The sequence below is a fragment of the Caretta caretta genome, chromosome 2 (genome assembly GCF_965140235.1).
Source record: "Caretta caretta isolate rCarCar2 chromosome 2, rCarCar1.hap1, whole genome shotgun sequence".
NCBI lineage: Eukaryota > Metazoa > Chordata > Testudines > Cheloniidae > Caretta > Caretta caretta.
Genome location: NC_134207.1, coordinates 72099509 through 72113818, shown reverse-complemented (window position 1 = coordinate 72113818; position 14310 = coordinate 72099509). Strand labels below are relative to the sequence as shown.

The 14310-nt window shown below is 41.5% G+C and overlaps 1 protein-coding gene across 4 annotated transcripts in view; it reads right to left on the bottom strand.

The window, feature by feature from the left end:
* Positions 1–14310, bottom strand: part of PXDNL (peroxidasin like) — a 282898-nt gene that overhangs the window by 62439 nt on the left and 206149 nt on the right. For all 4 annotated transcript variants that reach the window (XR_012666983.1, XM_075125228.1, XM_048840634.2 and 1 more), the window contains exons 14-16: positions 14125–14281; positions 11246–11354; positions 9513–9670 (exon numbers count right to left, since the gene is read on the bottom strand). Coding sequence is in view for 3 of the 4 variants with exons in the window: in XM_075125228.1 (XP_074981329.1) it covers positions 9513–9670; positions 11246–11354; positions 14125–14281 (424 nt within the window). In the remaining variant the exon portion in view is untranslated. The remainder of the gene's footprint in view (positions 1–9512; positions 9671–11245; positions 11355–14124; positions 14282–14310) is intronic.

The window sequence follows — 14310 nt, the reverse complement described above, 5'->3', positions numbered from 1 at the left end:
ACCTGACCATCCACATCTGGGCTGTTAGATTGGCTGGGTTCCAATGTAGAATCTAAGAATGACACTCCAGTCAGCCAATATCATCATACACATTAAGCCATTCTCTGAGGCTGCAAACAAGAGAGCCACCTAGTGCCAGCTGTAACTGTGGTTTGTTTGATGTGGATATATGCCCACCAGAAACTGGACTGAAAGCACCAGGTGAGTGAGAAGAACTGACAGATTCTAATGGTGTTTGGTCTCTATGAACTTGAGGTGCAATTTGAACCACTGTTCTACAAATGACGTTTATATATCCATCACCAATATATCTTTCTAATTGTGTCACAGACATTCTGAAAACTCCCAAAATATTATGTGAGAGATGAATGTGGGGGTGCTCAGTGGTGAATGATGATCTGTACCCCAAAATGGGGTTTATGGAATGGATTTCTAAGATGGTGTGTTGGAATGTCAGAGGAGAGTAGACAATAGACTAGTGGACACACTGTCAGAGACAAACTGACACTTGACTCAGTTTCAACAGTGCCTGAATTTCCAAAAAGGATTATGTTGGTTCTGGCTTTTTTTTTCTGCAACTCAAATGGGGAACCCATCTAATTTAGCTTGTGGTGAAGGCTTACATGAGACTAAATACATGACTTTGAAATCACTCTCCCTAATGATTTGTTGCGTTTTCTAATAACCATAAGAAGGCTGTTATTCTCTGAATCACTGGTTACAGGCTCCAGAAGGGAAGAAATGCAGATATCTACTGGGGCCTATTCGGTAACCATGGTTGGCACAGACGATCTGTTGTCCCCAGATTCCAGTCTAAAAGTGGTAGAATTGCACTCAAAGATGGATAAGGGCAAGATACCCAAGACCTGAACTGCATGCTCTCAGAAAGACGAGGAAAGAGGGCAGTTAGCCCTGTAACTATGACTATGTGAAAAAAGATACCATACCATCTTAGCCATGTAAGAGCTGAAAAGGAATGTTGTACATAACCCTTCCTGCACTCATTCTTCATAAAGAATTCCAGGCAGAACAGTGCTAAATGCAATGGAAAAAATTAAACCAAGTGGAGAGAGCAGAAAGTGTGTTTTAGGTGAACAAATCAAATATAGGAAACAAGAAGCATTGTTGTTTATAGAGTGAAAGAGATTACAAGTTTGCTAAAAGGATTCCATTAGTCAAATGCTAGCAGCAGCTATCATGTTTCTGCATTTCTTGGACTAGAACAAGCTCTTAGCATAGAGAACAATTGCCTCATTAAACACATGCCATCTCCCTCTTGTATTCTGCCATCCAGATGCACTTTTAACACCTTTTACATTATTCACAAAATGCCTTGATTTGTTACAATGACTTCAAAGTGTTCTTCAGGACTCCTGGTGAGTCAAAGTAATAAAATTCAGGGAAACATTTAATGTACCCTTAGGTGAGTATTTTTCTACTCAGCTCTCTATGCGTGAAATTCACCTAAGGCTTCCCTTTTGGTAGTTTCACTGCATAGTGAAGGAAAGCCACTTTAGAGTGGTTGAGTCAGGGGACTGCACCTTCCCAGGCAATCTTCAATGATCTAAAACTCAAAAAAGAGTCCTACAAAAAGTGGAAACTTGGTCAAATTACAAAGGATGAATATAAACAAATAACACAATTATGTAGGGACAAAATTAGAAAGGCCAAGGCACAAAATGAGATCAATCTAGGTAGGGACATAAAGGGTAACAAGAAAACATTCTACAAATATATTAGAAGCAAGAGGAAGACCAAGGACAGGGTAGGCCCATAACTCAATGAGTGGGGAAAGACAATAACAGAAAATGTGGAAATGGCAGAGGTGCTTAATGACTACTTTGTTTTGATTTTCACCAAGAAGGTTGGTGGAGATTGGACATCTAACATAGTGAATGCCAGTGAACATGAGGTAGGATCAGAGTCTAAAGTAGGGAAAGAACAAGTCAAAAATCACTTAAACAAGTTAAAAGATCGAGGAGTACTTGTGGAACCTTAGAGACTAACAAATTTATTTGAGCATAAGCTTTCGTGGGCTAAAACCCACTTCATCAGATGCATGCATATATATATTCCTACTGTTTATTTTCCACTGCATGCATCTGATGAAGTGGGTTTTAGCATATATATATGCACACACACACAACATGAAAAATGGGTTTTGCCGTACCCACTATAACGAGAGTGATCAGTTAAGGTGAGCTATTATCAGCAGGAGAAAAAAAACCTTTTGTAGTGATAATCAGGATGGCCCACTTCCAACAGGTGACAAGAAGGTGTGAGTAACAGCAGTGGGAAAAAATAAGCATGTGGAAATAGTTTTACTTTGTGTAATGACACATCCACTCCCAGTCTTTATTCAAGCCTAATTTAATGGTGTCCAGTTTGCAAATTAATTCCAATTCAGCAGTTTCTCGTTGGAGTCTGGATTTGAAGTATTTTTTGTTGTAGTATTGCATCTTTTAGGTCTGTAATTGAGTGACCAGGGAGACTGAAGTGTTCTCCGCCTGGCTTTTTGATGTTATAATTCTTGACGTCTGATTTGTGTCCATTTATTCTTTTACGTAGAGACTGTCTGGTTTGACCAATGTACATGGCAGAGGGGCATTGCTGGCACATGATGGCATATATCACATTGGCAGATGTGCAGGTGAACGAGCCTCTGACAGTGTGGCAGATGTGATTAGGTTCTATGATGGTGTCCCCTGAATAGATATGTAGACAGAGTTGGCAATGGGCTTTGTTGCAAGGATAGGTTCCTGGGTTAGTGTTCTAAAACCACATTCTACAAGCCATTACCCTCTGAGGGTTACCAAAAGAAACTACACCATCTGCTCAAGAAACTCCCTGAAAAAGCACAAGAACAAATCTGCACAGACACACACCTAGAATCCTGACCAGGGGTATTTTATCTGCTACCCAAGATCCATAAATCTGGAAACCCTGGATGCCCCATCATCTCAGGCATTGGCACCCTGACAGCAGGATTGTCTATGTAGACTCCCTCCTCAGGCCCTATGCTACCAGCACTCCTAGCTATCTTTGAGACATCACTGACTTCCAGAGGAAACTACAATCCATTGGTGATCTTCCAGAAAACACCATCCTGGCCACTATGGATGCAGAAACCCTCTACACCAACATTCCACACAAAGATGGACTACAAGCCATCAGGAACAGTATCACCAATAATGTCACGGCAAACCTGGTGGCTGAACTTTGTGACTTTGTCCTCACCCATAACTATTTCACATTTGGGGACAATGTATACCTTCAAGTCAGTGGCACTGCTATGGGGACCCGCATGGCCCCACAGTATGCCAACATTTTTATGGCTGACTTAGAACAACGCTTCCTCAGCTCTCATCCCCTAATGCCCCTACTCTACTTGTGCTACATTGAGGACATCTTCATCATCTGGACCCATGGAAAAGAAACCCTTGAGGAATTCCACCATGATTTTAACAATTTCCATCCCATCAACCTCAGCCTGGACCAGTCCACATAAGAGATCCACTTCCTGGACACTACAGTGCTAATAAGCAATGGCCACAAACACCACCCTATAGAGGAAACCTACTGACTGCTATACTTACCTACAAACTCATGCTTCCAGCTTTCATCCAAACCACACCACACGATTCCTTGTCTACAGCCAAGCTCTACGATGCAACCGCATTTGCTCCAACCCCACAGACAGAGACAAACACCTACAAGATTTCTATCAAGCGTTCTTACAATTATAATACCCACCTGCTGAAGTGAAAAAACAGATTGACAGAGCCAGAAGAGTACCCAGAAGTCACCTACTACAGGACAGGCCCAACAAAGAAAGTAACAGAATGCCACTAGCTGTCACCTTCAGCCCCCAACTAAAACCTCTCCAGCACATCATCAAGGATCTATCCTGAAGGACGATCCCTCACTCTCACAGATCTTGGGAGACAAACCAGTCCTTGCTTACAGACAGCCCCCCAACCTGAAGCAAATACTCACCAGCAACCACACAACAAAACCACTAACCCAGGAACCTAACCTTGTAACAAAGCCTGTTGCCAACTGTGTCCATATATTTATTCAGGGGACACCATCATAGGGCCTAATCACATCAGCCACACTTTTTGCTGATGCAGACTAACATGGCTACCACTCTGAAACCTTAAACAAGTTAGATGTCTTCAAATCACCAGGACTTGATGAAATGCATCCTAGAATACTCAAGGAGCTGACTGAGGAGATATCTGAGCCATTAGCAATTATCTTTGAAAAGTCATGGAAGACGGGAGACATTCCAGAAAACTGGAAAAGGGCAAATATAGTGCCCATCTATAAAAGAAAAATAAGGACAACCCGGGGAATTACAGACCAGTCAGTTTAACTTCTGTACCTGGAAAGATAATGGAGCAAATAATTAAGAAATCAATTTGCAAACACCTAGAAGATAATGAGGTGATAATGAGGTGATAAGTAACAGTCAGCACGGATTTGTCAAGAACAAATCTTGTCAAACCAACCTGATAGCTTTCTTTGAGAGGGTAACAAGCCTTGTGGATAGGGTGGAAGCAGTAGATGTGTATATCTTGACTTTAGAAAAGCTTTTGATACTGTCTCGCATGACCCTCTCATAAACAAACTAGGGAAATACAACTTAGATGGAGCTATTATAAGATGGGTGCTTAGCTGGTTGGAAAATTGTTCCCAGAGACTAGTTATCAGAGATTCACAGTCATGCTGGAAGGGCATAACAAGTGGAGTCCTGCAGGGATCGGTTCGGGGTCCGGTTCTGTTCAATATCTTCATCAATGATTTAGATAATTGCATAGAGAGTACACTTATGAAGTTTGTGGATGATACTAATCTGGAAGGGATTGTAAGTGCTTTGGAGGATAGGATTAAAATTCAAAATGATCTGAACAAACTGGAGAAATGGTCTGAAGTAAATAGCATGCAATTCAATAAGGACAAATGCAAAGTACTCCACTTAGATGGAACAATCAGTTGCACACATTCAAAATGGGAAATGACTGCCTAGGAAGGAGTACTGCAGAAAGGGATCTGGGGGTCATAGTGGATCACAAGCTAAATATGAGTCAACAGTGTAACGCTGTTGCAAAAAAAGCAAACATCATTCCGGGATGTATTAGCAGGAGCACTGTAAGCAAGACACGAGAAGTAATTCTTCCGTTCTACTCCGCACTGATTAGGTCTCAACTGGAGTATTATGTCCAGTTCTGGATGCCACATTTCAGGAAAGATGTGCACAAATTGGAGAAAGTCCAGAGAAGAGCAACACAAATGATTAAAGGTCTTAAAAAAAAAAAAAGAACTATAGGGGAAGATTGAAAAAATTGGGTTTGTTTAGTCTAGAGAAAAGAAGACAGAGGGGACATGATAACAGTTTTCAAATACATAAAAGGTTGTTACAAGGAGGAGGGATAAACATTTTTTTTTTAACCTCTGAGGATAGGACAAGAAGAAATGGGCTTAAATTGCAGCAAGGGATGTTTAGGTTGGACATTAGGAAAAACTTCCTAACTGTCAGAGTGGTTAAGTATTGGAATAAATTGCCTAGGGAGGTTGTGGAATCTCCATCATTGGGGATTTTTAAGAGCAGGTCGGACATACACCTGTCAGGGATGGTCTAGATAATACTTAGTCCTGCCATGAGTGCAGGGGACTGGACTGGATGACCTCTCAAGGTCCCTTCCAGTTCTATGATTCCCTGTGCAAAGTGGAGATGAGCTCTTTACCAGCTCCACACACAATGGGCTAAGGGGGTGACTATACAGTCAGAAAATATGTGGATCCAGTTGCCACAAACTTCTAAACCTCAGCTGATACAGTAGGGTCACAACAAATATTGCAGTCAAAGGATTAGAGCAGCAGCCAAGGACGAGCTGTATTGCTACCTTATTCCTGCTCGTGGTTTGTGGAGTAAAGTCCATCTCTCCCTGACCCTCGCCTAGTTATTAAGCAAAGCCCAATCATGAGGGATTTGTGTGGGGAAAAATATTTCAGTGAGTGCATCTGTCATCATTATACTCCAAAGAGCCATTTGTAAAATGAAATTCAAAACAAAATCTGTATACTTTATCAGAGTCTGAATTCTTACTCATTGACTCCATTGATCATCCTCTAGGTTATTCTGCAAATCTCATTTCCATTTTCTCCTAACTGTGGGTTTTATCCCTTTCAGAGAAGATAATTTAAGGCTGTATATAAAGCTGAGAAGAGGTGCAAAGGATTTGCCCTTCTAAATTAAAGTAATGCTTCTAGGCAACAGCTGTTATCTTCAAATTTCAGCCCTAAATTTTTAACATAGCTCCTGGTTGTTATCTCTTTCAAACACTGGGAGATTTCTAGTAGAGAAACTTGTTTTCTGTAACTTTCTGAGAGCAAGAAATTTGGCGGCATGGGCAAAAATCTGGGAATACTGTGATACCTCAAACTTCCTAAATTCTGGTCATTATAGCAGAAACCAGCTCTTGGAGATTTATGTTACTGTGAATATTTATGTATTTAGAAATTTACATTATGCATATCATCAGGTTTCAAGATGCATACAAAATGTTGAAAACAAAATGTAGACAAATACGTCTAAAGTGTACTAAGAGGAATCTGGCTTATAAATGTTTAGGATTTAGGCTCATGCTTAGGATTTAGGCTCAGCAAGGGCTCTTTGACCATAGGATTTTCCTTCAGGTACAGATTTTGCAGAAAATAAAGACAGCTATATTATCGGTACTGCATGCAAGTAATAAAAATATAGTAGTATCTTCATGAACAATTTTGGGTACATTATAATATTCAGTTTTTAACAAGCAGTGAGTGGGTTTTGGACACTACCAATTTTGGACACATCTGAGTTTACAAGCTCAAAGACTGAATCTGGTGTCTGTAAGATTCATTCTCTTCCTCTTTTTGAAGGGATACAACATTTTTGGTTATTCTGTGCTATTGTGTCATAATTAAGGCTAAGACCTGGTCTTGGGTACTTTTAGTAAAAGTCATGACAAGTAATGACTTTCACTATAAACACCCCTGACTAAATCTTAGCTGCCCTGGCCTTGCTGCACTGGGGGGCCTCTGGTCCATCCCCATCGACCACTGCTCTGTGGGAGCCTCAGGGCCAGCTGCCTGGGGCTGCTGAGCAGTGATTGGTGTGGCTACCCCGAGGGCTGCTGCTCCCCAGGGCTCCTGCTCCGGGCGAGGGTTGCCAGATGTCCAGTTTTCAATCAGAATGCCTGGTCGAAAGGGGACCCAGAAGGCTCCGGTCAGCATCGACAACCGGGCCGTTAAAAGTCTGGTCAGCGCACTGTCCTGGCACCGCGCTGCGCCCTGGAAGCAACCAGCATGTCTGGCTCCTAAGTGGGGAGACCACCCTGAGCACTGGCTCCCCACTCCCATTGGGCAGGACCCGGTGGCCAATGGGAGCTTTGTATTGGTGCCTGTGGGCAAGATCAGCGCACTAAGACTCCTTGCCCCCATGCCTAGGAGCTGGATCTGCTGCTCTCTGCTTCCAGGGTGCAGCGTTGAGCCATGACAAACAGGGAGCCTGACTTAGTCCCACTCATTGCTGACCAGGAGCCGCCCAAGGTAAGCCTGTGCCCCAACCCCGAGCACTAGCCCTGAACCCCTGCAAACCTGAAGCCCCCTCCTACACACCAAACCCCTCATCCCTGGCCACACCACAGAGCCCTCACCCCCCCACACACCCCAATCCTCTTCCCCCAGTTCAGAGCCCCATCCTACACCCTGAACCCCTCATCCCCAGCCCAGAGCCCATAACCCCTCCTGCACCCAACCCCGTGCCTCAACCCACAGCCCCCTCCCTAACCCCGAATCCTTCGGCCCCACCCCCCAGCCTGGAGCCCCCTCCTGCACCCCAAACCTCTCATCCCCAGCCCCACCCACAGCCCTCACCCCCACCCACAGCCCTCATCCCCTCCCGCACCCTAACTCCCTGTCCCAGCCTGGAGCCCCCTCCTGCACCATGATCCCCTAATTTCTGGCCCCACTCCAGAGCCCCCACCCTTCGTTAGAGCCCCCACCCCCTCTCACCTCCCAACCCCCTGCCCCAGCCCAGTGAAAGTGAGTGAGGGTGGGGGAGAGTGAGCCACTGAGGGAGGGGAAAATGTAGTGAGAGGGGGGCGGGGCCTCGAGAAAGGGGTGGGGCTAGGGTGTTTCTGTTTTGTGTGATTAGAAAGTTGGCAACCCTACTCCGGGTGCTGCTCCAGCTGTCTCCGAGGCCGCTGCTCCGGCCACTGCTGGAGTGGTCCCCGGGTATAGCTGTGCAGGGCCGCCAAGCAGTGGCTGGCGTGGCTGCCCCCAGGGCTGCTCGCAGCAGCTGCCTGAGTGGCTGGCTTGGGGGTGGCTCCGGCAGCAACCAGTGTGGCTGGCCCCGGGGCCACCTGAGCAGTTTGCCCTGGGGACAATTGTTCGGGCGGCCCTGGTGTCAGCCACGCTGGCCGCTGCGGAATTTCATGGAAGTCATGGAAAGTCACCGAATCTGTGACTTCTGCGACCTCCATGACAAACTTGCAGCCGTAGTCATAATTTATATTGCTGATTTTTGATATTGCAATAATAACTGAAATATCAAAATGGAAGAGCCCTATGAAATAATAGAAGATTTTGTATATTTTTTTGAAATACATATAATGTATAGACACCCTGTAATGGTCACACTCCTTCATTGACAAGACAAGATGGATTTGATAATATGAAATAAAGAAATGTGAATGAATAATATAGTCAATAGAATGCAACTGCCATTAGAGAGAAAGAGATGGAATTCTGAAGAAAAACAAAGAGCAACTCACACTAGAATAGTATGACAGTATCAAAAAGAGGATTAGAAAATGTAATTGCAGGCAAAGAAATATAGACAAGTGAATACAAAGAATACAAAGACAATTGTTTCTGCCACTGTAAGTACATTAATGCAGAAGTTGGGTACAAATGTTTCCTTATCCTTATCATTTCTCATCTGAAAGATGGTTCTTCTGCTATTGCAATTCCCTGTTACATTATGGGGCATTGATAAGAAACTCAATAAATGCCACCTTTGCCTTTAAGTCATTTCTGAACCAAAGCCCCATGATATAAGGAGAACTGTGCCTGTGGAGGGGGCATCTTCCGCAAGAGTAAAAGAAAGGTCCTGGTTACTTGTGGTAACTAAAGCACTTTTCAAAAATGTAGACGTGTTAAGTCCAGTGTTACAGTCAATTTCCAGCTCTGGTAATTTGTTATATCCAAAATCACCCAATAGTTTCAACTAGATAAATGGTTTTTCACTTCTTGTCCTAAATTGTGCAGTGGTACTAGAGTAGAATGGCTAGGTGCAGTATAAACCCTGGGTGCAATACACTATGTATAATGGTTTGAGATCCTCAGTTCCTTCTGGATGAAAAACAGTATAAATAAAAGATATTATTGCAGGCCAAATTTCGTCGGTGAGATACAGCAATACATTGCAAACTGAAAAGATAGTAGCTTTTACTGATACTCACCTATTCCATCAAAATCAACATTCAGACCCTGTTTAACATGCTCCTGTATCAGCTGAAGTGTTTGCTCAAAAATCTCTCCTGCTCTTGCAATCTCTATAGTGAAAGGATCCCGTGGATAGTGGAATTGAGCCAACAGATCATTTGGAGTGAGGGGACGCCTGCAGAAATGAAAAGGACCTATTGAAACCAATATATTAAAACTAATTTCTATGTAGAAATATGACCAGAGTTTCTCTATAGATATTCAACATCTGAAAATAATCGCGAAGAAGTGAGCCTGCTTCAAGAGAATAGTCTTAAACTGATGGTGTGTAGAAACCCACATGCAATAAAATATTTAATTTTCTCCCCTTATATGGGTGTTTTGTGTATGTTATAGAGCAAAGCCAAAGCAATCATGGACTGTTAACACTAAACAAAGGCAATGCGTTTGACCCTCTGCAGTGGGATATCACAGAAAATATTATTGCTCATCTGACCCTCAGACTCTCCAACAGCGAACTCATAAAAAGACATTTATGGTATTTTCAAGGAAAGAACATTCTACCTTCTCCTGACCATCCTTTCTGGACTAGTTTCTGATTTCCCTTTTGTTAAAGGAAAAAAGCATTTAGAAAGAAAACTGTGTCAATTACTTGCCCCTCCAAATAAAGGGATAGCCTACTATTCACCCAGGAATGGCTGAAGGCTACCATAAAATTCAAAGGTTAGACTGAATTGACCTGAACTTTATGACTAACAAGAAAAAAGGAGCTCCGGTGTCTAGCCACACTGCAACATATTATTGCCTTTACCTTCCACACTTAAATGCCAAAGAAATATAATACAGTTACTGTCCGTTCATGGAGGGAATCATAAGATAGTGATTTCACCAAGAAAACAAAAACCTAAGGCTCACAAAGGAATGAAAACTTCTCAGGGTTAGCACTGTCAATCCCTTTTTCTGTACTGTACTGCAGCAGTGACAGCCTCTAAAACTTAACTGCTTTTTCTACAACTTTGCTCCCCTCTGCATTGCACAATGGAGGAAGCACAGGGACTAAAGAGACCAAACACTTTGTTCCTGTCCTGAAGAGAAGGAGGAAAAGCAAAGCTAACTTTTTATGGATGTTCTGTTTGGTTCTTTCCTCCTGTTTCCAAAGCTTTGGCTACAGAGTTCCTCCCTAGGTTAGCCCTTGGCAAGAGGGCACATTGAAGCAGTAAGCCACATAAAGTAGTCAGGTGGCAGCTGAATAGCGATAGAGATGGGCCTAAAAGGTGAAATACTAAAAAAATACGTTTTCTGACTTTGCTCTGCGTTGAGCAGCATGACCTTCCCTTTGAAAGTTTAACTGATAATGACTACTACTAAGAAACCATGTCCTGGCTACAAGCAAAAATATGTTTTGACTACAAGCCATGTCCTGGCTACAAAAAAAATGTTTCATTACAGGACACTTTTTTGAATGCAATGTTGTTGTAGCTGTGTTAGTCCCAGAATACTAGAGAGATAAGGTGGGTGAGGTAATATCTTTTATTGGACCCACTTCTGTTGGTGAGATAGACAAGCTTTTGAGCTCTGTGTAAGCTCAAAAGCTTGTCTCTCTCACCAACAGAAGTTGATCCAATAAAAGATATTACTTCACCCACCTTGTCTCTCTAATATTTTTTTTTTGTAATTTAAAAACACACACAAGTTAAGCAGAATAAAAATATGAACATTTTCTGTGAGCAAAGATCAAATAAATTCTTACTGCGAAAACAAATGTCTTCTTGTGGAGTTAATTGCACTGTCAACTTTTTGGATGGCATTGAGAATGGATGATTCAACAAAGTTATCACCAGCTTGTCTACCTTGCGTTACTGCAAAAAAAAAATCCATAGTTTGAGAAATGTCTCATTTTTAAAGTTCAAATTTATGTGATATAAATAGCACTTAATAACATTTGGCATTTTAAAGTGACAAGCCTTACAATAACAAAAAAAGCTGTAAATCCTGACATTTATATTAGGCATTGCAAAGAATAGACAATTATGTTCCATACAATAATCCTAGCTGGCATGTTCAGCATCGGTAAAGAGATACAGGAATTTTTCACCTTCGGATCACTGGTTCAGATCCAGTTAGTAATGACAGACGGTTATCAACATACAGCTGCTTAGTGACTTTTGTGAAATGAGTCTCACTTCAATTCTTAGAGGAGAAGGAGCCCCCAGAAATCATCATAATAGGAATTGAATCTCAGTAGAAAGGTCACAAGGACAAAGTACACTGAGCTTTCAACAACATTTTGGTCATCATAAAAGGAACCAGTCTGAGGTCCCCAAACCCCAATTGTTAAGAAACCATAAACATTGCTTTTTAGGAACAATGCACTTCTGGGGCAAGGCGCTCAGCATACACAATCAAACAAGAGCCACATGTTCACACGCTGTCACTCTTTTGTCAGAGTAAAGCAGACTGGCCATATTGAGGAAGCCTCACCATGAAGCAGTACTATGAAGTCACATTTGAAAAAGGAAGTTAGCATCATAAAAATGAAGCATCTGGGAAGAGGCAGAAGGGTATAAGGTAAACTAAATAGGACTTGTAAAAACCTTTCCATCACAGACAAGCTCTAGAACACTACAAAACCCCAAGAACAATAAGCAAGAGAGTCCATTCCCATCATCTCACCCATTTTCCAGTTAGCCCTTGCTCCCTAGTAAAAGCCAGGAAAACAGTGGAGCTCTCCAACATGAGAGGTTCATTGTGAAAATGGTAGGGTAGTGACATCTGATGAGGTTATTAACTCATGTAAATTAGTCACAATGGTAGTTCATATTAAGTGGTGCTTTCTCACGAGACTATATATACTGAGGGAAGTTACGGGTTGCTCAGTGGAGCAATCTACACAACATACAGCAGCATGTTTAAAAAAGCTACAAGATACTTTGGATATAAATGAGAGAGCACATAAAATTTTATATGGGATAATACATGCAATATATTATGCTCAATTGACGTCACAACAAACAAAGAATAAATAGAAGATAATATGCACGGATCGTTGTTACTGTTGTATAACAGAAGCTACATACTTTACTATTACTTTGGGGGGGGGCTTATAAAAGATAAAGGCCCGTTTTTATTTAAATTTTATTTACATTTTTATTTAAATTGTTCCAATCCTTTGTCAACTACAAAATAAGCATGGGAGCCCCTTATGGAACAAACTTGTTAAACCCTCAGTTCTCATCAGTCCATTCTCAGAGATTGACAGAACCAATAAGGTTTCCTGACTCTGAGAGAAAATACTTTGCCCAAATAGTTTTTTGTACTCTAGAGCGAGAGCGTGCACACAGATGCCAAAATACAGGCATTTTTAGCATGCAACCCTAAATGGCTCCAAGAACAACCCCCCTGAAAGTAGACATACAAAACTGTGCCATGCAAAGCCATTAACATCATCCTCCCATTTGTCTTTGGATTCCTTAGTCATTAGTAATGCATTGTTAAGTTACAGTTTGTAGGATAGAATTAATTGGGAGATCAGCACAGATGGTAAAATTACTGCAGCGTGTTCAGAAAGTACCATCTTACATTCTTAAATTTTGCATTTTATTACAATGACCTTTAAATGGGTACACACAGGGAAAGAGCAAAAAAAGAAAAGAAGGGGTGGGGGGGAATCACGCAACATTTTTTCTTGATGATTTCTTCATGCACCAAGTCACTCCAATTGTTTTGAATGCAGTAGAGTTTTCTTCTTAAAAAGAAAAAATGTGATGTAACCCAAGGCATACCATGCAGCTGATAAATCCCCTTCTAGTGACACTGAATCGGACTGCCACATGATAATTGTGTTACAAATCCCAGAAATAACTTTTTGTTGGATACAATTAATCTGTAATGACATTCTTTGTTTTATGCAGTGTTGTTGTAGTCATGCTGGTCCCAGCATATTAGAGAAACAAGATGAGTGAGGTAATATCTTTTGTTGGACCAAATTCTGTGCAAGCTTGTCTCTCTCACCAACGGGAAGTGGTCCAATAAAAGATATCACCTCACCCACCTTTTGTTTCTCTAATATTCTTTGTCATATAATTTTCATTTAATCATAATGTATCTGCCTCTTTCCTTACTTTTGAGGGGTTTTGGTTTTTTTAATCCATAATATTCTTTTAACTTTTTTTTTTAATAATAAGTGAAATACATTCTCAAGCTTAACTCTCCCTCAGTTCAATTTTGGGTCTCAAAGAAATTCTACTTCTTGAAAGGTATTATTGCTTTAACAAACACTTTAAAAAAAGATATTTGCTAACATTATACAGGACCTGCTTTTGAAATGGCAACCAGTACCTCAAAGCTATTTGGGGACAAACTGCTCTTGGTTTAACAAAAAAAGACAAGGATAAAGGTAAATGTTCATGAGGGGATAATTTTCCTTGACATATATTACATTTTCCTTGATGTTTAACATTATAATGTCTACTAACTGGAGAAAGAGAAGAGTGCTGTCAATTAAATATTTAATAAAAACATATTTACGATTTGCCTGTCAAAAAACTCTACAATTATTACAACTCAAGACACTAGGCAGATTTTCAGAAATTGAAACATTAGTAGCGGAACAGCTACTTGGAAACTTACTGGTAACAGTCAGCACCATACTGGTTGTAGCCAGGCCAAAAGAGTTCCTTGCAACACATTCATATCTCCCCTGGTCTGCTTGTCCTAAGTCTCTGATTGTAAGAGTGCCATCCGAGTTCACATGGAATTTGCCACTCTCAGTAATCTGAACACCAGTCTACAAAGAAAAACACCCAAAGTGCATGT